The sequence below is a fragment of the Strix aluco genome, chromosome W, assembly GCF_031877795.1.
Source record: "Strix aluco isolate bStrAlu1 chromosome W, bStrAlu1.hap1, whole genome shotgun sequence".
NCBI classification, from domain to species: Eukaryota; Metazoa; Chordata; class Aves; order Strigiformes; family Strigidae; genus Strix; species Strix aluco.
Genome location: NC_133970.1, coordinates 6,402,652 through 6,424,507, shown reverse-complemented (window position 1 = coordinate 6,424,507; position 21,856 = coordinate 6,402,652). Strand labels below are relative to the sequence as shown.

Here is a 21,856-nt window from a genome sequence, read left to right as displayed (position 1 = left end):
TTACTGCTCTACTTCCTAATTAGCAAAAAACCCACAACTGCCAGCACAGGCGTCAGCCAGTTCAGGTGCAACTTCTCTCCTTTGCCAAGCCTGTTGCTTGCTGGCTTGCCTGAAACCTAGGGCCAAGCTGCTCCTGGGATGGGGCCAGGCAGAAAGTCCCTGCCATGGGGAGGGGACCTGGCCAGGTGTGGGGCTGTGCAGTCCCCTGCTCCCACATCCTTGCATCCCTGCACCACAGCTTGCTCCATGCTGGGACTGTTGCACGGCTGCAGTGCTGAGCATCAGGGCTCGCTCTGCTCTGCAGCGGGGTACATGCTCCCCATGGTACGCCAGCCCCTGTGCTCAGGAATACCCAGTGTACCCTGTGCAACTGTGGGGCTGAGCTGTGAGGCCTGTACCACTCTGCTGAAGCATGTCAGCTGGGGGAAAACAGTCACCACCACTGCCTCCCCTGGCCTGCATGATGCCCAAGCATCACTGTGGCCAGGGGAGCAGACAGGAAGGAACCAGGTGGCCCCTGAGCAGGGGTCTGCAAGAGGGAAAGGGGTTGCTTGTGTGGATGGGACATCCCAGGCAGGGATGCAGCAAGGCTGAAGCAGAGTCAGCGTGGGTGCTGCAAGGGAAGGCAGAGGGTGAAGGTGAGGTGCTGCCCAGCTTCCCCTGCATGCAGTGAGACTGGGAAGGCAGTTTGCAAAGGGGTTTCCCCCATCTTGCCCCTTTGCTGCCCCACAGCTTGGCGGGGGTGGGGTGTCTCTTGAGCTACCACAGACCAGGGGCTGCATGGAGATGTGCCTGCATCTATCTCCCTTTCCTGACAAGTCAGGGGTCAACATGACCCATGCAGAGGCTCAGGCTCCCCACTTTCCTCCATGCACACTCCATGGGCCCCACACACCCCAGGACACAGCAGAGCCTGGCGTGGGCATACTCACTGCAGCAGTGCCAGGGCCATCAGCCATCATCATATGAAGGGGGAGCTCTGCCCCACTGCCTTCTCGCAGATCCAGAGGTGCAGGTCATTGGGACCAGTGCACTGGGTGGGTTTGATGATCCCGTGGCTTATTATAGCACAGGACCTGTTCAACTTTGACTGCCATGCCCTGGATGGGGAAATGGCAAATCAGGGGTCTGCCACCACTCTATCCACCGTGCCCTACTGAGGGCTGCAGGCAGTTGGGCCCACTGATGTGTTCCCTCTTGCATGCTTGATAGGGAGGGCTTAAATGATGCAGTCAAAGGGGGGGATCCCCCAGTCCTGCCCTACTGATTTCACAGGCTGAAACTTCCGTGGATGCATCCCTGCCCTCCCTCGGGCAGGCCTAGAAACCCCTCTGCCCGAGGTTTGCATTACTTGTGACTCTGTTTAGCCTCCCCCCTGCTTGAATCTCAGCCTCTCGGCTGGGGAATACTTCATCCCTGCAGTGCTCAGTGGTGGGCAGAGCCCGGTGCTCCCTGAGGGCACATGGACAGCTGGAGGAGCTGCCCATCTAGCAGCTGCAGCATTGCCCTGAGCTGTGGGGCTGAGGATGGAGGGACAGGCAGAGAGCAGGGGCTGGGTACCCAGCACCCAGGCCAGACGGGTCTGTTCCTCCCCACTGCTCTCAGACACCGCAAGAGGAAGTGGTGGTGAGCCGAGGAGGGGTTACATGTGGTGGGGAGTGTAGGGAGTGGCGTTCGGAAGATCTCGCGATGTACGGAAGGAATAGCTGTAGCCCTCCCTTGTTACGAGGTAAGGTGATGGATAGGCTTGTAATGTTAAGGGCACACCCACGAAGGAGGTACTTGGTGAGTGTATATAGGTGAGATACACAGTTTAATAAACGGACATTTTGTATCCATCATATTGGTGTTTGTACTGATGTCCCCGTGAAGGTCTTAACCTCCTGCGGCATTAGTCTGCGATCTGAGCGCCACTGATATGTGGATTGGCAGGTTTAATGAGGCAGGCTAATTGCGGTGTTGCAGTGTTAGTCTCTGCGACCTGAGCGCCACTGACACGTGGAGAGGCAGGTTCAAAGAGGCAGAGCTAACAGCAACAAATGGTGACCCCGACGTGATTTACGACATGATTTTGGGAAAAGATAAGCTGTGGCAGTCGGCGGTGCACAGCAGGAGGTGAGGAGCTCTACGCAGGACGAGAGACTCCGCGGCGCGCCATAGATGTCACAGTTAAGGTACTGAAAAGATGGGGTAAACAAAATAAGACTTCTGTGAAGTCGAGAACATTAAAAGCAATGCTACAAAGATTGATAAGGCTCGGCGTTTTAGCAGAGCCGATAGACGGTATGAAGCCAGAGCTCTGGCCGCGAATAGAGGCGGAGTTAGCAGAGCAGGCGAAGTTAGGAAAGCCGGAGCATTTAATGGCTTGGGGGCAGGCAAATGCAATGATGAATGCTACCCCGGAGGAGCACTCAGCGAGCTCCGACGATGGGGCGGACCCCCGGAGGAGCACTCAGTGAGCTCTGACGATGGGGAGGGGGAAACCGAGGTGCGTAGGGGAGAACTAGCAGAAAAATGGAAGGCAGACATGCAGCGTTGGGGGGCGGACCCCCGGAGGAGCACTCAGTGAGCTCTGACGATGGGGAGGGGGAAACCGAGGTGCGTAGGGGAGAACTAGCAGAAAAATGGAAGGCAGACATGCAGCGTTGGGGGGCGGAGATGTGGGAGGCATTGGCCTGTCAACCTTGCACAGCCTGTGAGAAAGTGCTAGGCTTTGATGAAAAACAGGCCTTGGAAGAAAGATAAGAGGCTGTTGAGCTATGCCAAGGTGGCAGGGAAAAACAACAGACAGCTGCAACACTAAACTGTGGAAAAGTACTGAACCGCGAGAAGATGCTACCGCGAGAACAGCGCGTGATCAAGAGGGTGATTGGCCTGCAAGCGCGGAGTTGACAGCGGCGGCCCTGGGCCTTCCCAAGCCCCCCCCTCCAACGCCAGGAGCGGCAGTTTTTACAGAAGGTGCTGATGCTGGAATGCAACGTCCCTTGTCTGCCAAGACCACATAATCAATAAGCAATGGCTTTATATATTCTTAACAGTGTTTTGATGTTTGCAGGGTTTATCATTTTATGTTGTGTGAGCAATAAGTGTAAGAGACCTCCTTGTGTGATTGTTTTGCGTGCATGAGACGCAGCCCAGCTGCAGCTGCGGAGTGTGGAGTTGTCTGACAGAGCACCTTAGTGCCCGGCCTGCTGGGTCACTGGTGCTGCCTGTTTGTTTGGGCTGAGTGTTTTAAGTGTCATAGGTGAAATATCTCCTCTAGCAGGAGGCAGTAATTCTGTATTAATTGTTGTCTTGAATTTAGGTGCATACTCTGTGGGGAGAGTGCACCTTTGTACCATCTATCTAAGAAGGGTATTGTCATAAAAATCATCTACAACCTTACAGGGGTTGTTCGTTTTACCAGAGGTCAGACTTACTCAGCTTCTTTATTTTACTACAGCTGGGGTGACTCAGGATTTGGACCAGCATGTACCCCTCAAACATTTTGAGCTCAGACAGGGAGACAAAGTCGACCTCTGATAAAAAGTAACCTCACTAAAGCCGAAGAATCTGTTGAACTGACAGGCATTTTACATACTGGTGCGGATGTGACTGTAATATCTGTGAGCTTTGGTAACTCGAGTGCTTTTCAGGGTTGGTGGTCATGCTGTAACATTTCAAAGCAAAGATCTCATTCACGTAAGGAGCCCAGTAAACTGGGTAGCAAATATTCATGCATTTATATTGGAAACCCCTACTACATCATGGGGTCGTGACTATATGGCTCAATGGGGAACTCAAATTGGATCAAATTTGTCTTAATTGCCACTGCAGCACAGCCCACCCTGAAACTAACCTGGAAAACAGAATCACCTGTGTGGGTGGGTCAGTGGCCCTCGCCAATGGAACAGTTGTGCCACCTTAATGATTTAATTCAGGAACAATTAAGTGCAGGACATCTCGTACCTACCACCAGTCCTTAGAACTCGCTGGTGTTAATTATTTGAAACAAAAGTGGTAAATGGTGACTTTTACATGATCTCCGATGCATTAATGATGCCATGGAGGATATGGGTACATTACAGCCAGGCATGCCCTCCCCAACAATGAGTCCCTGAAACTGGCATCTTGTAATAATTGATCTAAAGGATTGGTATTTACCATTCCCTTGCATCCAGATGATGCAGCTAAATTTACCTTTTCTGTTCCCAGTATTAATGTTAGTGAACCTACAAGACGGTACCACTGGGTTGTTTTGCCACAAGGCATGAAAAATAGTCCCTCGATGTGTCAGTGGTTTGTTGCAAAGGCTTTGAGCCCTATTAGAATACAGGTCTCCCAGACTGTTTTATATATCATTATATGGATGACATCCTTATAGCAGCAGAAACACAGGAGATCATGGAAAAGGCTCTTGCTTTACCCAAAGACTCAGTATCTCAAATGGGGTGACAATTAGCACCTGAAAAGGTACAGCGATCATCACCATGGCAGTACCTGGAGCGGAGAATTTGTGAACAGACTAATGTCCCACAACAGGTTGAACTTAAAACTGATGTTAAGACTTTAAATGATTTACAGAAACTGTTACGAGCTATAAATTGGATACAGCTGTTGTTGGGCCTAACTAATGATGATCTGCATAGCTTGTTTGATATTTTGGGAGGAGATCCTTCGCTGACATCACCCAGAGTACTTACAGAGAAAGCAAAACAAGATCTCCACCAGGTAGCTAATGCCATCTCAGAAAGACAAGCATGGTGAGGTGTGCCTGGCCATTTGTATCAACTGATATTATTTAATCCTTCAGGGCAGTCCTATGCTCTGCTGTTTCAATGGGATGAAACACTTAGTGACCCTCTTGTTATTATTGAATGGATTTTTTTTTTTGTCACACCAAATGCACAGGATGGTCACTACTCGTCCAGAAATGTTTGCCAAACTGATCATGAAAGGTGCCACCAATATTGTGTCACTTCTCGTCGCAAATACCAGATCAACAAGAAGTCCAGGGCAGGCTTCAAGTCCTGGAAAGTGGTAATTGGGAAGGACCATATCCTTTAATAACCTGGGGAAGAGGTTATGCTTGTATTTTCACAGGTCACAGTCCCGGTGGTTACCAGCAAGCTGTGTGTGACCACACCTGAGGTGTGAGAGGCAGCTTTTGGTGGACACTCAGGAGCCAGCGGTGGGTGCTATGGATGCCCCTGTGCCAACAGTTCATGATCTCTTCAGCTGATCATTTAAGCAGAATGTATGGGTAATGCTTGCTGCTGCAATAGGACAAAATATCTCTGTCCTTAATCACACTATGGTTGCCAACCTTTTTAAGAAAAAATGCTAACAGTAATTGTAACTCCTTGATGAAATATATAAACTTATTAGATACCAGTAAAAGATGTAGCTTAGATAAAATGTAGTTATTAATAAGGATGAATTGCTATAAGGATGTGTGTATTTAAGTTCCTTGTTTAGCAGTATCAAGAATTAAGGACCCCAAGTGTTTAACCTTATTAGAAACTCCCTTGGTTTTCCCCCTTGAGTGGTGGCCAGGCTCTGGGTGGAACCCAACAGGAGGATGAAATCAGATGTTTCCGCTCTAAGAAAATTGCCAGTTATTTTGGCCTGTTGATTTGGAGGCTGGACCTGCTTGCAGCGATGTTGGATGCCTCACCTACGGATGGACGCATCGCGTAAGAATTCTGGTTTGTGAGGAAGGGCACTCTAAATTCTCGCTGCATCCAGGGTTCCCCAGCAATTGCGGATCTGAATGTTAGTACCCCATTAAGTAAGTGTGTTATTCCGTATTTTCCTTACTGTTTATTTTTGTAGTATTTAGTCATATCCCTCAAAGTAGTGAAATTAGCCTACTCTTTTAACTAGTAAATGTAACTGCTGTATTGTTTCTAGCCTTCTGTGGAACTATTTTGAGTATGCTGCATTTTTTGAAGTTTCCCTAACCCTTAATTCATAAAGTCTTGAAATAAGTGTTGCAGGTGCTGCTGCAAAACCAAGAAAAGAGGATGTGGACTCAGACTAACAAATCTGTACAATGGTTAGAGGCCAAAGCAGTCCAAATGGCACTCCAGCAAGAGGCAGAGAATCCTGTTAATATTGTTACAGACTCTTTATATGTTTATAAACTTGTACACAAAATGACAACAGTAGGATTTGTGCAGACGGAAGTGTCGACCTTGCTTTATGAAGCTCTACAACAGCGCATAGGGCAGGCCTTTATTACACATGTGAATAGTCACCTGTTGCTGTTAGCTCTGCCTCTTTGAACCTGCCTCTCCACGTGTCAGTGGCGCTCAGGTCGCAAAGACTAACACTGCAACACCGCAATTAGCCTGCCTCATTAAACCTGCCAATCCACATATCAGTGGCGCTCAGATCGCAGACTAATGCCGCAGGAGGTTAAGACCTTCACGGGGACATCAGTACAAACACCAATATGATGGATACAAAATGTCCGTTTATTGAACTGTGTATCTTACCTATATACGCTCACCAAGTACCTCCTTCGTGGGTGTGTCCTTAACATTACAAGCCTATCCATCACCTTACCTCATAACAAGGGAGGGCTACAGCTATTCCTTCCGTACATCGCGAGATCTTCCGAACACCACTCCCTACACTTCCCCCTCCCCATGCTTTATAACATCATTATTCCTGATTGATTGTCATTATTGCGCTGTTCCAAGCGGTGATGAGCAAGACCCATATGTCGATCTAACACAAAACATTAACCTTCTTAAACAATCTACAAACTACAACACTAATACATGTAAAGGCGATACAAGTAGCAAGAAGCACACCACATATTCCAATAATTCCCCAAATGAGCCAATCCCAACTAAGCTAATTAGTAATCTAAATCCACACGTTGTCAAGCCACCCAAACCATTCTGGTTTTACAAAGGTGGCTGTGATGAAGACATAGCAAGATTCTGCCCCTATATCCAGAGGAAAACAGACGTCTTCGCGGTGATGTTCTCGTGCCCGCTCTCTCCAATATCCTGCGTGAGTTGGCAACACGCAACCAAGGAGGGTGATTCACCACCAACGCTGTAACACAAAACTCCATCTTATGTTAGATCAGGTTTTACACACCGTGCGGGTATCCATTTGATTAGGCCGTCCTTTTCCACTGCTGTGTACCCACACCCAAACACCCTCAGTGACCACTCCGACTCCCAAGCTATCGCGCCCGGTTCCCTGATCTGGACCCAAGGATAGTTCTTCGTCGCCTGGGCTGGTATAAAATGTTTCCACAGGGGAGGTGTAGACTCATCGCCTCGAACAAAATGATTTAAGGTATACAAAGCGCGTCACAAAAGAGCCTGTAGGCAGTCTATGGGTATTGTCCCTCTATGACCTTCCCCCTCCCCAAGCTGTTGGAGCTTTGCTTTCAGGGTGCGATGTGCACGTTCCACTATCGCTTGTCCTTGACTGTTATAAGGAAGGCCGTGTACTAATTTGATGTCCCACAATGCACACCATTCTTTTGTGCGTCTAGCAACAAAACAAGGGCTGTTATCTGTTTTGAGCTCTTGTGGCTTCCCTAACAAGACGATAACGCCTTCCCAATGAACAATAATGTGTCTGGCTGTTTATTATGGTTACTATGAGATACTTATTTGGTTTTAACAATTCACATGTTGTTACATCAGTTTGCCATATCTGATTGGAAGAGAGACCCCGTGGATTGACACCTGCCTCCCACAGTGGGCCTTTTTGACAGTAGGGACAAAGTGCCACTATGTTTTTTGCTTGTGACAGAGAAATATGACATGTTTTTGCTAAGGCTTTTGCTCCAAGGTGTAAAAAGGCATGTAAACTCTTTGCGGCGTCCAATGATGACACACTCCGTGCAGCTTGGTCAGCCTTATGATTGCCTTCTACAATCGGACCTGGTAGGGATTGGTGACTATTCACGTGTGTAATAAAGGCCTGCCGTATTCGCTGTTGTAGAGCTTCATAAAGTAAGGTCGACACTTCTGTCTGCACAAATCCTACTGTTGTCATTTTGTGTACAAGTTTATAAACATATAAAGAGTCTGTAACAATATTAACAGGATTCTCTGCCTCTTGCTGGAGTGCCATTTGGACTGCTTTGGCCTCTAACCATTGTGCAGATTTGTTAGTCTGAGTCCACATCCTCTTTTCTTGGTTTTGCAGCAGCACCTGCAACACTTATTTCAAGACTTTATGAATTAAGGGTTAGGGAAACTTCAAAAAATGCAGCATACTCAAAATAGTTCCACAGAAGGCTAGAAACAATACAGCAGTTACATTTACTAGTTAAAAGAGTAGGCTAATTTCACTACTTTGAGGGATATGACTAAATACTACAAAAATAAACAGTAAGGAAAATACGGAATAACACACTTACTTAATGGGGTACTAACATTCAGATCCGCAATTGCTGGGGAACCCTGGATGCAGCGAGAATTTAGAGTGCCCTTCCTCACAAACCAGAATTCTTACGCGATGCGTCCATCCGTAGGTGAGGCATCCAACATCGCTGCAAGCAGGTCCAGCCTCCAAATCAACAGGCCAAAATAACTGGCAATTTTCTTAGAGCGGAAACATCTGATTTCATCCTCCTGTTGGGTTCCACCCAGAGCCTGGCCACCACTCAAGGGGGAAAACCAAGGGAGTTTCTAATAAGGTTAAACACTTGGGGTCCTTAATTCTTGATACTGCTAAACAAGGAACTTAAATACACACATCCTTATAGCAATTCATCCTTATTAATAACTACATTTTATCTAAGCTACATCTTTTACTGGTATCTAATAAGTTTATATATTTCATCAAGGAGTTACAATTACTGTTAGCATTTTTTCTTAAAAAGGTTGGCAACCATAGTGTGATTAAGGACAGAGATATTTTGTCCTATTGCAGCAGCAAGCATTACCCATACATTCTGCTTAAATGATCAGCTGAAGAGATCATGAACTGTTGGCACAGGGGCATCCATAGCACCCACCGCTGGCTCCTGAGTGTCCACCAAAAGCTGCCTCTCACACCTCAGGTGTGGTCACACACAGCTTGCTGGTAACCACCGGGACTGTGACCTGTGAAAATACAAGCATAACCTCTTCCCCAGGTTATTAAAGGATATGGTCCTTCCCAATTACCACTTTCCAGGACTTGAAGCCTGCCCTGGACTTCTTGTTGATCTGGTATTTGCGATGAGAAGTGACACAATATTGGTGGCACCTTTCATGATCAGTTTGGCAAACATTTCTGGACGAGTAGTGACCATCCTGTGCATTTGGTGTGACAAAAAAAAAATCCATTCAATAATAACAAGAGGGTCACTAAGTGTTTCATCCCATTGAAACAGCAGAGCATAGGACTGCCCTGAAGGATTAAATAATATCAGTTGATACGAATGGCCAGGCACACCTCACCATGCTTGTCTTTCTGAGATGGCATTAGCTACCTGGTGGAGATCTTGTTTTGCTTTCTCTGTAAGTACTCTGGGTGATGTCAGCGAAGGATCTCCTCCCAAAATATCAAACAAGCTATGCAGATCATCATTAGTTAGGCCCAACAACAGCTGTATCCAATTTATAGCTCGTAACAGTTTCTGTAAATCATTTAAAGTCTTAACATCAGTTTTAAGTTCAACCTGTTGTGGGACATTAGTCTGTTCACAAATTCTCCGCTCCAGGTACTGCCATGGTGATGATCGCTGTACCTTTTCAGGTGCTAATTGTCACCCCATTTGAGATACTGAGTCTTTGGGTAAAGCAAGAGCCTTTTCCATGATCTCCTGTGTTTCTGCTGCTATAAGGATGTCATCCATATAATGATATATAAAACAGTCTGGGAGACCTGTATTCTAATAGGGCTCAAAGCCTTTGCAACAAACCACTGACACATCGAGGGACTATTTTTCATGCCTTGTGGCAAAACAACCCAGTGGTACCGTCTTGTAGGTTCACTAACATTAATACTGGGAACAGAAAAGGTAAATTTAGCTGCATCATCTGGATGCAAGGGAATGGTAAATACCAATCCTTTAGATCAATTATTACAAGATGCCAGTTTCAGGGACTCATTGTTGGGGAGGGCATGCCTGGCTGTAATGTACCCATATCCTCCATGGCATCATTAATGCATCGGAGATCATGTAAAAGTCACCATTTACCACTTTTGTTTCAAATAATTAACACCAGCGAGTTCTAAGGACTGGTGGTAGGTACGAGATGTCCTGCACTTAATTGTTCCTGAATTAAATCATTAAGGTGGCACAACTGTTCCATTGGCGAGGGCCACTGACCCACCCACACAGGTGATTCTGTTTTCCAGGTTAGTTTCAGGGTGGGCTGTGCTGCAGTGGCAATTAAGACAAATTTGATCCAATTTGAGTTCCCCATTGAGCCATATAGTCACGACCCCATGATGTAGTAGGGGTTTCCAATATAAATGCATGAATATTTGCTACCCAGTTTACTGGGCTCCTTACGTGAATGAGATCTTTGCTTTGAAATGTTACAGCATGACCACCAACCCTGAAAAGCACTCGAGTTACCAAAGCTCACAGATATTACAGTCACATCCGCACCAGTATGTAAAATGCCTGTCAGTTCAACAGATTCTTCGGCTTTAGTGAGGTTACTTTTTATCAGAGGTCGACTTTGTCTCCCTGTCTGAGCTCAAAATGTTTGAGGGGTACATGCTGGTCCAAATCCTGAGTCACCCCAGCTGTAGTAAAATAAAGAAGCTGAGTAAGTCTGACCTCTGGTAAAACGAACAACCCCTGTAAGGTTGTAGATGATTTTTATGACAATACCCTTCTTAGATAGATGGTACAAAGGTGCACTCTCCCCACAGAGTATGCACCTAAATTCAAGACAACAATTAATACAGAATTACTGCCTCCTGCTAGAGGAGATATTTCACCTATGACACTTAAAACACTCAGCCCAAACAAACAGGCAGCACCAGTGACCCAGCAGGCCGGGCACTAAGGTGCTCTGTCAGACAACTCCACACTCCGCAGCTGCAGCTGGGCTGCGTCTCATGCACGCAAAACAATCACACAAGGAGGTCTCTTACACTTATTGCTCACACAACATAAAATGATAAACCCTGCAAACATCAAAACACTGTTAAGAATATATAAAGCCATTGCTTATTGATTATGTGGTCTTGGCAGACAAGGGACGTTGCATTCCAGCATCAGCACCTTCTGTAAAAACTGCCGCTCCTGGCGTTGGAGGGGGGGGCTTGGGAAGGCCCAGGGCCGCCGCTGTCAACTCCGCGCTTGCAGGCCAATCACCCTCTTGATCACGCGCTGTTCTCGCGGTAGCATCTTCTCGCGGTTCAGTACTTTTCCACAGTTTAGTGTTGCAGCTGTCTGTTGTTTTTCCCTGCCACCTTGGCATAGCTCAACAGCCTCTTATCTTTCTTCCAAGGCCTGTTTTTCATCAAAGCCTAGCACTTTCTCACAGGCTGTGCAAGGTTGACAGGCCAATGCCTCCCACATCTCCGCCCCCCAACGCTGCATGTCTGCCTTCCATTTTTCTGCTAGTTCTCCCCTACGCACCTCGGTTTCCCCCTCCCCATCGTCAGAGCTCACTGAGTGCTCCTCCGGGGGTCCGCCCCATCGTCGGAGCTCGCTGAGTGCTCCTCCGGGGTAGCATTCATCATTGCATTTGCCTGCCCCCAAGCCATTAAATGCTCCGGCTTTCCTAACTTCGCCTGCTCTGCTAACTCCGCCTCTATTCGCGGCCAGAGCTCTGGCTTCATACCGTCTATCGGCTCTGCTAAAACGCCGAGCCTTATCAATCTTTGTAGCATTGCTTTTAATGTTCTCGACTTCACAGAAGTCTTATTTTGTTTACCCCATCTTTTCAGTACCTTAACTGTGACATCTATGGCGCGCCGCGGAGTCTCTCGTCCTGCGTAGAGCTCCTCACCTCCTGCTGTGCACCGCCGACTGCCACAGCTTATCTTTTCCCAAAATCATGTCGTAAATCACGTCGGGGTCACCATTTGTTGCTGTTAGCTCTGCCTCTTTGAACCTGCCTCTCCACGTGTCAGTGGCGCTCAGGTCGCAGAGACTAACACTGCAACACCGCAATTAGCCTGCCTCATTAAACCTGCCAATCCACATATCAGTGGCGCTCAGATCGCAGACTAATGCCGCAGGAGGTTAAGACCTTCACGGGGACATCAGTACAAACACCAATATGATGGATACAAAATGTCCGTTTATTAAACTGTGTATCTCACCTATATACACTCACCAAGTACCTCCTTCGTGGGTGTGCCCTTAACATTACAAGCCTATCCATCACCTTACCTCGTAACAAGGGAGGGCTACAGCTATTCCTTCCGTACATCGCGAGTTCTTCCGAACGCCACTCCCTACAGTCACCAATCCCTACCAGGTCCGATTGTAGAAGGCAATCATAAGGCTGACCAAGCGGCACGGAGTGTGTCATCATTGGACGCCGCAAAGAGTTTACATGCCTTTTTACACCTTGGAGCAAAAGCCTTAGCAAAAACATGTCATATTTCTCTGTCACAAGCAAAAAACATAGTGGCACTTTGTCCCTACTGTCAAAAAGGCCCACTGTGGGAGGCAGGTGTCAATCCACGGGGTCTCTCTTCCAATCAGATATGGCAAACTGATGTAACAACATGTGAATTGTTAAAACCAAATAAGAATCTCATAGTAACCATTGACACCTTTAGCTCCACAATAAACAGCCAGACACATTATTGTTCATTGGGAAGGCGTTATCGCCTTGTTAGGGAAGCCACAAGAGCTCAAAACAGATAACAGCCCTTGTTTTGTTGCTAGACGCACAAAAGAATGGTGTGCATTGTGGGACATCAAATTAGTACACGGCCTTCCTTATAACAGTCAAGGACAAGCGATAGTGGAATGTGCACATCGCACCCTGAAAGCAAAGCTCCAACAGCTTGGGGAGGGGGAAGGTCATAGAGGGACAATACCTATAGACCACCAACAGGGTCTTTTGTCACGCGCTTTGTATACCTTAAATCATTTTGTTCGAGGTGATGAGTCTACACCTCCCCTGTGGAAACATTTTATACCAGCCCAGGCGACGAAAAACTATCCTTTGGTCCAGATCAGGGAACCGGGCGCGGTAGCTGGGGAGTCAGAGTGGTCACTGAGGGTGTTTGGGTGTGGGTACACAGCAGTGGAAAAGGACGGCCTAATCAAATGGATACCCGCACGGTGTGTAAAACCTGATCTAACATAAGATGGAGTTTTGTGTTACAGCGTTGGTGGTGGATCACCCTCCTTGGTTGCGTGTTGCCAACTCACGCAGGATATTGGAGAGAGCGGGCACGAGAACATCACCGCGAAGACGTCTGTTTTCCTCTGGATACAGGGGCAGAATCTTGCTATGTCTTCATCACAGTCACCTTTGTAAAACCAGAATGGTTTGGGTGGCTTGACAACGTGTGGATTTAGATTACTAATTAGCTTAGTTGGGATTGGCTCATTTGGGGAATTATTGGAATATGTGGTGTGCTTCTTGCTACTTGTATCACCTTTACATGCATTAGTGCTGTAGTTTGTAGATTGTTTAAAAAGGTTAATGTTTTGTTCTTAGATCGACATATGGGTCTTGCTCATCACCGCTTGGAACAGCGCAATAATGACAATCAATCAGGAATAATGATGTTATAAAGCATGGGGAGGGGGAAGTGTAGGGAGTGGCGTTCGGAAGATCTCGCGATGTACGGAAGGAATAGCTGTAGCCCTCCCTTGTTACGAGGTAAGGTGATGGATAGGCTTGTAATGTTAAGGGCACACCCACGAAGGAGGTACTTGGTGAACGTATATAGGTGAGATACACAGTTCAATAAACGGACATTTTGTATCCATCATATTGGTGTTTGTACTGATGTCCCCGTGAAGGTCTTAACCTCCTGCGGCATTAGTCTGCGATCTGAGCGCCACTGATATGTGGATTGGCAGGTTTAATGAGGCAGGCTAATTGCGGTGTTGCAGTGTTAGTCTCTGTGACCTGAGCGCCACTGACACGTGGAGAGGCAGGTTCAAAGAGGCAGAGCTAACAGCAACAGGGGAGGAACTCAAGACTCTCTGCAGGTGGGAAGGCTTGATTTCCCCTTGAGGAGGGATGTGGGTGATAGAGGTGGTGCTTGAATGCTTTGTCTAGACCCCAAATATAACTTGCGGTTTCTTTTGTCCCCTCTTGCTGCCTCCTGCTTGTGCAAGCCCTGCACGTGCCCCTCAAGTCTTGACTGTCCCTTTGCACGGCCTTTGAGCATCTCATCACACTGCTGCACCTGCCTCTCCTCAGCCTCAGCTGCTTTGATGCTCTTTGTTGCCCAGCGCTTGTGTCCAGGACTGGGTACAATTGGAATTTAAAATGCTTCCTAAAGCTGTGCTGGAGGAGAGGGGGCTTCGTCAAGAGGCTGTGCCACCAGGTACCTTTCATAAAGGGAACTGCCCACCCAGAACCAGGTGTCTGAGACCCCCTTGCCATCTGGGTCCCCTTTTTCCAGCCAACCATAGTCGTACCAGGGGAAGCTGCTCTTCTGCAACCCAATCCAGTACAGGATGTCTGCATTCTTCAGGAAGGTCTGGGGAAGGGGAAAAAGGGCTTTTTTCATGGCTTTTCCACAGCGTCTATGGACTGTGGTGTCTGCAGGGATGTTGCAGTTAGCTCTGCCTCATTAAACCTGCCTCTCCACGTGTCAGTGGCGCTCAGGTTGCAGAGACTAATACTGCAGTGTCGTGATTAGCTCTGCCTCATTAAACCTGCCTCTCCACGTGTTAGTGGCGCTCAGATCGCAGAGACTAATACTGCAGGAGGTTAAGACCTTCTCGGGGACATCAGCACAAACACCAATGTGGTGGATACAAAATGTCCGTTTATTAAACTGTGTATCTTACCTATATACATTCGCCAAGCACCTCCTCCGTGGGTGTGCCCTTAACATTACAAGCCTATCCATCACCTTACCTTGTAACAAGGGGGGCTACAGCTATTCCTTCCGTACATCGCGAGATCTTCCGAGCGCCACTCCCTACACTTCCCCCTCCCCATGCTTTATAACATCATTATTCCTGATTGATTGTCATTATTGCGCTGTTCCAAGCGGTGATGAGCAAGACCCATATGTCGGTCTAAAACCAAAACATTAACCTTCTTAAACAATCTACGAACTACGGCACTAATACATGTAAAGGCAATACAAATAGCAAGAAGCACACTACATATTCTAATAATTCCCCAAATGAGCCAATCCCAACTAAGCTAACTAGTAATCTAAGTCCACACGTTGTCAAGCCACCCAAACCATTCTGGTTTTACAAAGGTGGCTGTGATGAAGACATAGCAAGATTCTGCCCCTGTATCCAGAGGAAAACAGACGTCTTCGCGGTGATGTGCTCGTGCCCGCTCTCTCCAATATCCTGCGTGAGTTGGCAACATGCAACCAAGGAGGGTGATCCACCACCAACGCTGTAACACAAAACTCCATCTTATGTTAGATCAGGTTTTACACACCGTGCGGGTATCCATTTGATTAGGCCGTCCTTTTCCACTGCTGCGTACCCACGCCCAAACACCCTCAGTGACCACCCTGACTCCCAAGCTATCGTGCCCGGTTCCCTGATCTGGACCAAAGGATAGTTCTTCGTCGCCTGGGCTGGTATAAAATGTTTCCACAGGGGAGGTGTAGACTCATCACCTCGAACAAAATGATTTAAGGTATACAAAGCGCGTGACAAAAGACCCTGTTGGTGGTCTATGGGTATTGTCCCTCTATGACCTTCCCCCTCCCCAAGCTGTTGGAGCTTTGCTTTCAGGGTGCGATGTGCACGTTCCACTATCGCTTGTCCGTGACTGTTATAAGGAAGGCCGTGTACTAATTTGATGTCCCACAATGCACACCATTCTTTTGTGCGTCTAGCAACAAAACAAGGGCCATTAAATGTTTTGATCTCTTGTGGCTTCCCTAACAAGGCGATAACGCCCTCCCAATGCACAATAATGTGTCTGGCTGTTTGCTTATGAGCCATTGTGGCTAATATTGTAGAGCTAAAGGTGTCAATGGTTACTATGAGATACTTATTTGGTTTTAACAATTCACATACTGTTACATCAGTTTGCCATATCTGATTGGAAGAGAGACCCCGTGGATTGACACCTGCCTCCCACAGCGGGCTTTTTCTTTGTTTTGCAGCTGCACCTGCAACACTTATTTCAAGACTTTATGAATTAAGGGTTAGGGAAACTTCAAAAAACACAGCATACTCAAAATAGTTCCACAGAAGGCTAGAAACAATACAGCAGTTACAGTTACTAGTTAAAAAGAGTAGGCTAATTTCACTACTTTGAGGGATATGACTAAATACTACAAAAATAAACAGTAAGGAAAATACGGAATAGCACACTTACTTAATGGGGTACTAACATTCAGATCCGCAATTGCTGGGGAACCCTGGATGCAGCGAGAATTTAGAGTGCCCTTCTTCGCAAACCGGAAATCCTACGCGATGCGTCCATCCGTAGGTGAGGCATCCAACATCGCTGCAAGCAGGTCCAGCCTCTAAATCAACAGGCCAAAATAACTGGCAATTTTCTTAGAGCGGAAACATCTGATTTCATCCTCCTGTTGGGTTCCACCCAGAGCCTGGCCACCACTCAAGGGGGAAAACCAAGGGAGTTTCCAATAAGGTTAAACACTTGAGTCCTTAATTCTTAATATTGCTAAACAAGGAAAGTTGAATACACACTTTCTTATAGCATTCCATCCTACATTTTGTCTAAGCTACATCTTTCACTGGTGATTAATAGGCTTATATATTTCATTAAGAAGTTGCAATTACTGTTAGCATTTTCTCTGAAAAGAATTGGCAACAGTAGTGTACTTTGTCCTATTGCAGTAGCAAGAAATACCCATACATTCTGCTTAAATGATCAGTCGAAGTGACTGCAAACTGTCAGCACAGGGGCATCCACAGCCGGCTCCTGGGTGTCCACCAAAAGCTGCCTCTCACACCTCAGGTGTGGTCACACACAGCTTGTTAGTAACCACCGGGACTGTAACCTGTGAAAACACAAGCATAAACTCTTCCCCAGGTTATTAAAGGATATGGTCCTTCCCAGTTACCACTTTCCAGGTTTTTGCTAACATTCGAGCCTTGCCCTGGACTTCTTGTTGATCTGATATGTGCGTCGAGAACTGATGCAATATTGATAGTACCTGTGAGACAGGGGAGATGTTTAAAAAGTTCATGGCATATAATGCCTTATTTAGCCTCTCGTGAGGTGTAGATAGATATGCTCCATGGCATCATTAATGTGTTGGAGATCATGTAAAAGTCATCATTTACCACTTTACTTTCAAATAACAAACACCAGGGGGTTCCAAGGACTGGTAGGTACAAGATGTCCTGCACTTAATTGTTCCTGAATTAAATCATTAAGGTGGCACAACTGTTCCATTGGCGAGGGCCACTGACCCACCCACACAGGTGATTCTGTTTTCCAGGTTAGTTTCAGGGTGGGTTTCAGGGTGGGTTGTGCTGCAGTGGCGATTAAGACAAATTTGATCCAATTTCAGTTCCCCATTGAGCCATACAGTCACGACCCCATGATGTAGTAGGGGTTTCCAATATAAATGGAGGAATATTTGCTACCCAGTTTTCTGGGCCCCTTACATGAATGAGATCTTTGCTTTGAAATGTTACAGCATGACCACCAACCCTGAAAAGCACTCGAGTTACCAAAGCTCGCAGATATTACAGTCACATCCGCACCAGTATGTAAAATGCCTGTCAGTTCAACAGATTCTTCGGCTTTAGTGAGGGCACATTTTATCAGAGGTCGACTTTGTCTCACTGTCTGAGCTCAAAATGTTTGAGGAGTATGTGCTGATCCAAATCCTGAGTCACCCCAGCTGTAGTAAAATAAACAAGCTGAGTAAGTTTGACCTCTGGTAAAACGAACAACCCCTGTAAGGTTGTAGATGATTTTTATGACAATACCCTTCTCAGATAGATGGTACAAGGGTGCACTCTCCCCACAGAGTACGCACCTAAATTCAAGACAACAATTAACACAGAATTACTGCCTCCTGCTAGAGGAGATATTTCACCTATGACACTTCAAACACTGAGCCCGAACAAACAGGCAGCACCAGTGACCCAGCGGGTACTATGGCACTCTGTCAGAGAAGTCCGCAGTCCGCAGCTGCCGCGTCTCGCACACGCAAAACAATCACACAAAGAGGCCTGTTACCCTTATTACTCACACAACATAAAATGATAAACCCTGCAAACATCAAAACACTGTTAAGAATATATAAAGCCATTGCTTATTGATTATGTGGTCTTGGCAGACAAGAGACGCCGCATTCCAGCATCAGCACCTTCTGTAAAAACTGCTGCTTCTGGCATTGGAGGGGGGGGCTTGGGAAGGCCCGGGGCCGCCGCCGCCAACTCCGCGCTTGCAGGCCAATCACCCTCTTGATCACGCGCTGTTCTCGCGGTAGCATCTTCTCACAGTTCAATACTTTTCCACAGTTTAGTGTTGCAGCTGTCCGTTGTTTTTCCCTGCCACCTTGGCATAACTCAACAGCCTCTTATCTTTCTTCCAAGGCCTGTTTTTCATCAAAGCCTAGCACTTTCTCACAGGCTGTGCAAGGTTGACAGGCCAATGCCTCCCACATCTCCGCCCCCCAACGGTGCATGTCCGCCTTCCATTTTTCTGCTAGTTCTCCCCTATGCACCTCAGTTTCCACCCCCTGCATCTCCCCCCAAGCCATTAAATGCTCTGGCTTTCCTAATTTCGCTTGTTCTGCTAATTCTGCCTCTATTTGTGGCCAGAGCTCTGGCTTCATACAGTCTATCGGCTCTGCTAAAACGCCGAGCCTTATCAATCTTTGTAGCATTGCTTTTAATGTTCTCGACTTCATAGAAGTCTTATTTTGTTTACCCCATCTTTTTAGTACCTTAACTGTGACATCTATGGCGTACCGTGGAGTCTCCCGTCCTGCATGGAGCTCCTTCACCTCCTGCTATGCACCACCAACTGCCACAGTTCGTTTCTGCTCAAATCACGTCATAAATCACGTCGGGGTCACCATTTGTTGCAGTTAGCTCTGCCTCATTAAACCTGCCTCTCCACGTGTTAGTGGCGCTCAGATCGCAGAGACTAATACTGCAGGAGGTTAAGACCTTCTCGGGGACATCAGCACAAACACCAATATGATGGATACAAAATGTCCGTTTATTAAACTGTGTATCTTACCTATATACATTCGCCAAGCACCTCCTCCGTGGGTGTGCCCTTAGTGTTACAAGCCTATCCATCACCTTACCTCGTAACAAGGGGGGCTACAGCTATTCCTTCCATACATCGCGAGATCTTCCGAGCGCCACTCCCTACACAGGGAGTGGCTGTCTCCCCAAGGAGCCCCTGGGGCCAGAGCTCCATGGGGTAGGACAGCTAAGCAGCCCCGGTGCCCCACTCCAGCCTGAGCAGCATCCAGGGGTGCCAGAGCCTCTCCACCCCACATCCACCACCAGCCATGTGCTCCAGCGATCGGCCTTGTACCCTCCAATGTTTTGGCAGGGTAGGGGCCCCCAGAGCAGTGGTGGCCCACCTGGGGAGCCCAGGGCTGGATGCACCAGCTCCTGCCCTCGGCTCCCCCAGCATCCTACCGGCATGGTCCAGTGACTCCAGGATTTGGTGACCAGGAGCTGAGAATATTTCTTCTCACACTCATCTCTGCTGTCCTTCCATGTCTTCTTCTCTGATGAGATGAAGAGGCACTTGACCCTGTACAGTAGCCAGCCTGAGGGGCAGCAGTCTAGGGACAGGGGTACAGCTCAGGTGCTTGCTCAGCCACAGATATCTCATGGGGTCCAGCCTGGACCAGGAACAGCCCCCACATCTGCCCAGCAGACATCACAGGCTCAGCCTCTGCTCCAGGCATAGCTTCAACCTTTGGACCACCCCATCCCCACCATGTGGCCAAAAAGCCAGTGCCCATGCCTTGGCACTGCATCTGCTGAGGGGTGCTGGGGTCCTCTGGGGCACCCCATCCCTGGTCCACCATCGCCCTACCTATAGCCGTGTAGGAGCGCAGGATGGCCACAGTGCTCTCACTGCTGTTGAGCTTCCCCTGCACCTCCTGCATTTCCTTCTCTGTCTTCCCCAGGACACCCATGATGTGCCCCAGCTCCATATTCAGGCTCCTCAGCTCCATCCAGCTGCTGTTGCCCTCCCACCACACTTGCTGCAGCTCCGCTCTGGCCCATGCCAGCTCCAGCCAGGTCTGCTCCAGGCTCTGCTCCCGCACACTCACCTCCTGCAAGAGGCGGCCCTGCTTGGCCGCGTGCTCACGGGAGGCAGCCCGCAGGCTGCAAGCAACCTGCCAGTCTGGGGACAGACTGGGTGAGCTGGGGCATGGGGATGGGACAGCCCAGGCAGGGGGACACGGGACTGACCCTGCTCAGGGGATAGTGTGGGCATGGCTGGGTCAGGCAGGGCACGGTAAGTCAGGGAGGTGTCCATGCTGGATAGGAAAGGATGGGAAAGACCCATCAGGGAAATGTATGGTCAGAAGCTGGCAGGGGAGAGCAGGGCAAGGCAGGACAGTGTGTAGGAGCAGACAGAGCATGGCAGGGACAGGGAGAGCACAGCAGTACTAGGCTGGGCAAGGCCTGGAAGGGAAGGGAAAGGAGCAGAAAGGGAGAACAAGGTGGGGAAGATGAGTGATGGGAGGCAAGGAAGGCACCCATGACATGCAAGGGATACAGAACAGCACGGGGAAGATGGGGCAGAGGGACCTAGCCCCAAGCAACGTGTGTGGGCTTCCCTCTATTCACCCACTTATTCACTTGCGGCACCCACTCCAGCCCAACTGCCTCTCTCTCCCTGTGCTGCCCAGCCACCCCCAGCCCCATAGTGCCTACCCCCCTGACTCACAGCAAGCCCCCAGGGCCACAGTGACCAGCAGCAGCAGCAGGCAGGTTGCCAGCAGCCCCACAGGGATGCACCACTGCTGGGACCAGTGCCCTGCAAGACACAATCGACCATGGGCATCACCTGCTGCCAGCTCCAACTGGAAACCAGGAAACCCCTGGCAGCCCCCAGACCTCCTGCCTGCAGGTAGCAGAATGGCAGCATGATGGCACAGGTGGCACCATGTGGGTGCTTCCTCTCTTCAAGGATGGGAGCGGGAGCACCCTAAAACACCACCCACTACCTGTACCAGGACCTCCCTGGGTCCCCTGGGCCCCAGCCAGGCACTCACCTGGGCTAGGCTGGGCCCCGTCCCCATCCTGCCCCACTGGCACCAGCTGCACATTCTCATATGGGCTCTCTGCCTCGCCCATGCCAAGGGCTGTTGGAGGAAGGCAGGGGAGAGTGGCTGAGTCCATGGGGCTGGGCATGGCAGGGGCATTGGGGGCATTCCCGTGGGCTCTCACCTGCCTCCAGTGCCTGGCTGGCCATGCTCCAGCCCCCCATCACCTTGGCAAACCTCAGGTCAGCATAATCCATGCTCTGGGCCATGTGGGTGCTGGGCAAGCCCTAAGTCCTGCTGGCTCCCACCCTGCCTTTGGGATGCCTTTCAGGGATGGTCCTGCTTGTGGTGATTGCGCTGTCTCTCGGGGGTGCAAAGGAGAAGTGCGGTCAGCGTCTGCAGAAGCAGAAGTTTACTCTGAGCTCTAGCAGATGGGACCAGCAACGCACGACTGTGGGGACCAGCACCCTCTCATTGGTCCCAGCACCTCCGGTCTGTCCCCTCCCATGCCCTGAAAGCGCTCATGGTCCCCCTGGGCACGTGGCAGGGACAGGGCAGCGCAGCCTGAGGTCAGGACACTGGC

General features: G+C 48.7%; 1 protein-coding gene across 1 annotated transcript; it reads right to left on the bottom strand.

Moving 5' to 3' along the window:
* Positions 1 to 961: 961 nt before the first annotated feature.
* On the bottom strand, positions 962 to 21,542 carry LOC141917822 (B-cell differentiation antigen CD72-like). The gene is made up of 7 exons (XM_074811419.1): positions 21,458 to 21,542; positions 21,283 to 21,372; positions 20,955 to 21,044; positions 20,091 to 20,405; positions 19,685 to 19,833; positions 14,441 to 14,592; positions 962 to 1,100 (listed from the first exon to the last, which is right to left on the bottom strand). Exons 1-7 carry the CDS (start codon positions 21,540 to 21,542, stop codon positions 962 to 964), a joined length of 1,020 nt encoding a protein of 339 aa, XP_074667520.1.
* Between the last annotated feature and the right edge of the window lie 314 nt (positions 21,543 to 21,856).

What these genes read in the sequence shown, in the direction of transcription:
- LOC141917822 (XM_074811419.1), bottom strand. Translation starts at nt 21,542, where the DNA reads ATGGCCCAGAGCATGGATTATGCTGACCTGAGGTTTGCCAAGGTGATG. An exon ending in TGTGGCCCTGGGGGCTTGCT is followed by an intron (nt 20,406 to 20,954) that starts GTGAGTCAGGGG and finishes GTCTGTCCCCAG; the next exon opens with ACTGGCAGGTTGCTTGCAGC. An exon ending in GCGCTCCTACACGGCTATAG is followed by an intron (nt 19,834 to 20,090) that starts GTAGGGCGATGG and finishes CCCTGTCCCTAG; the next exon opens with ACTGCTGCCCCTCAGGCTGG.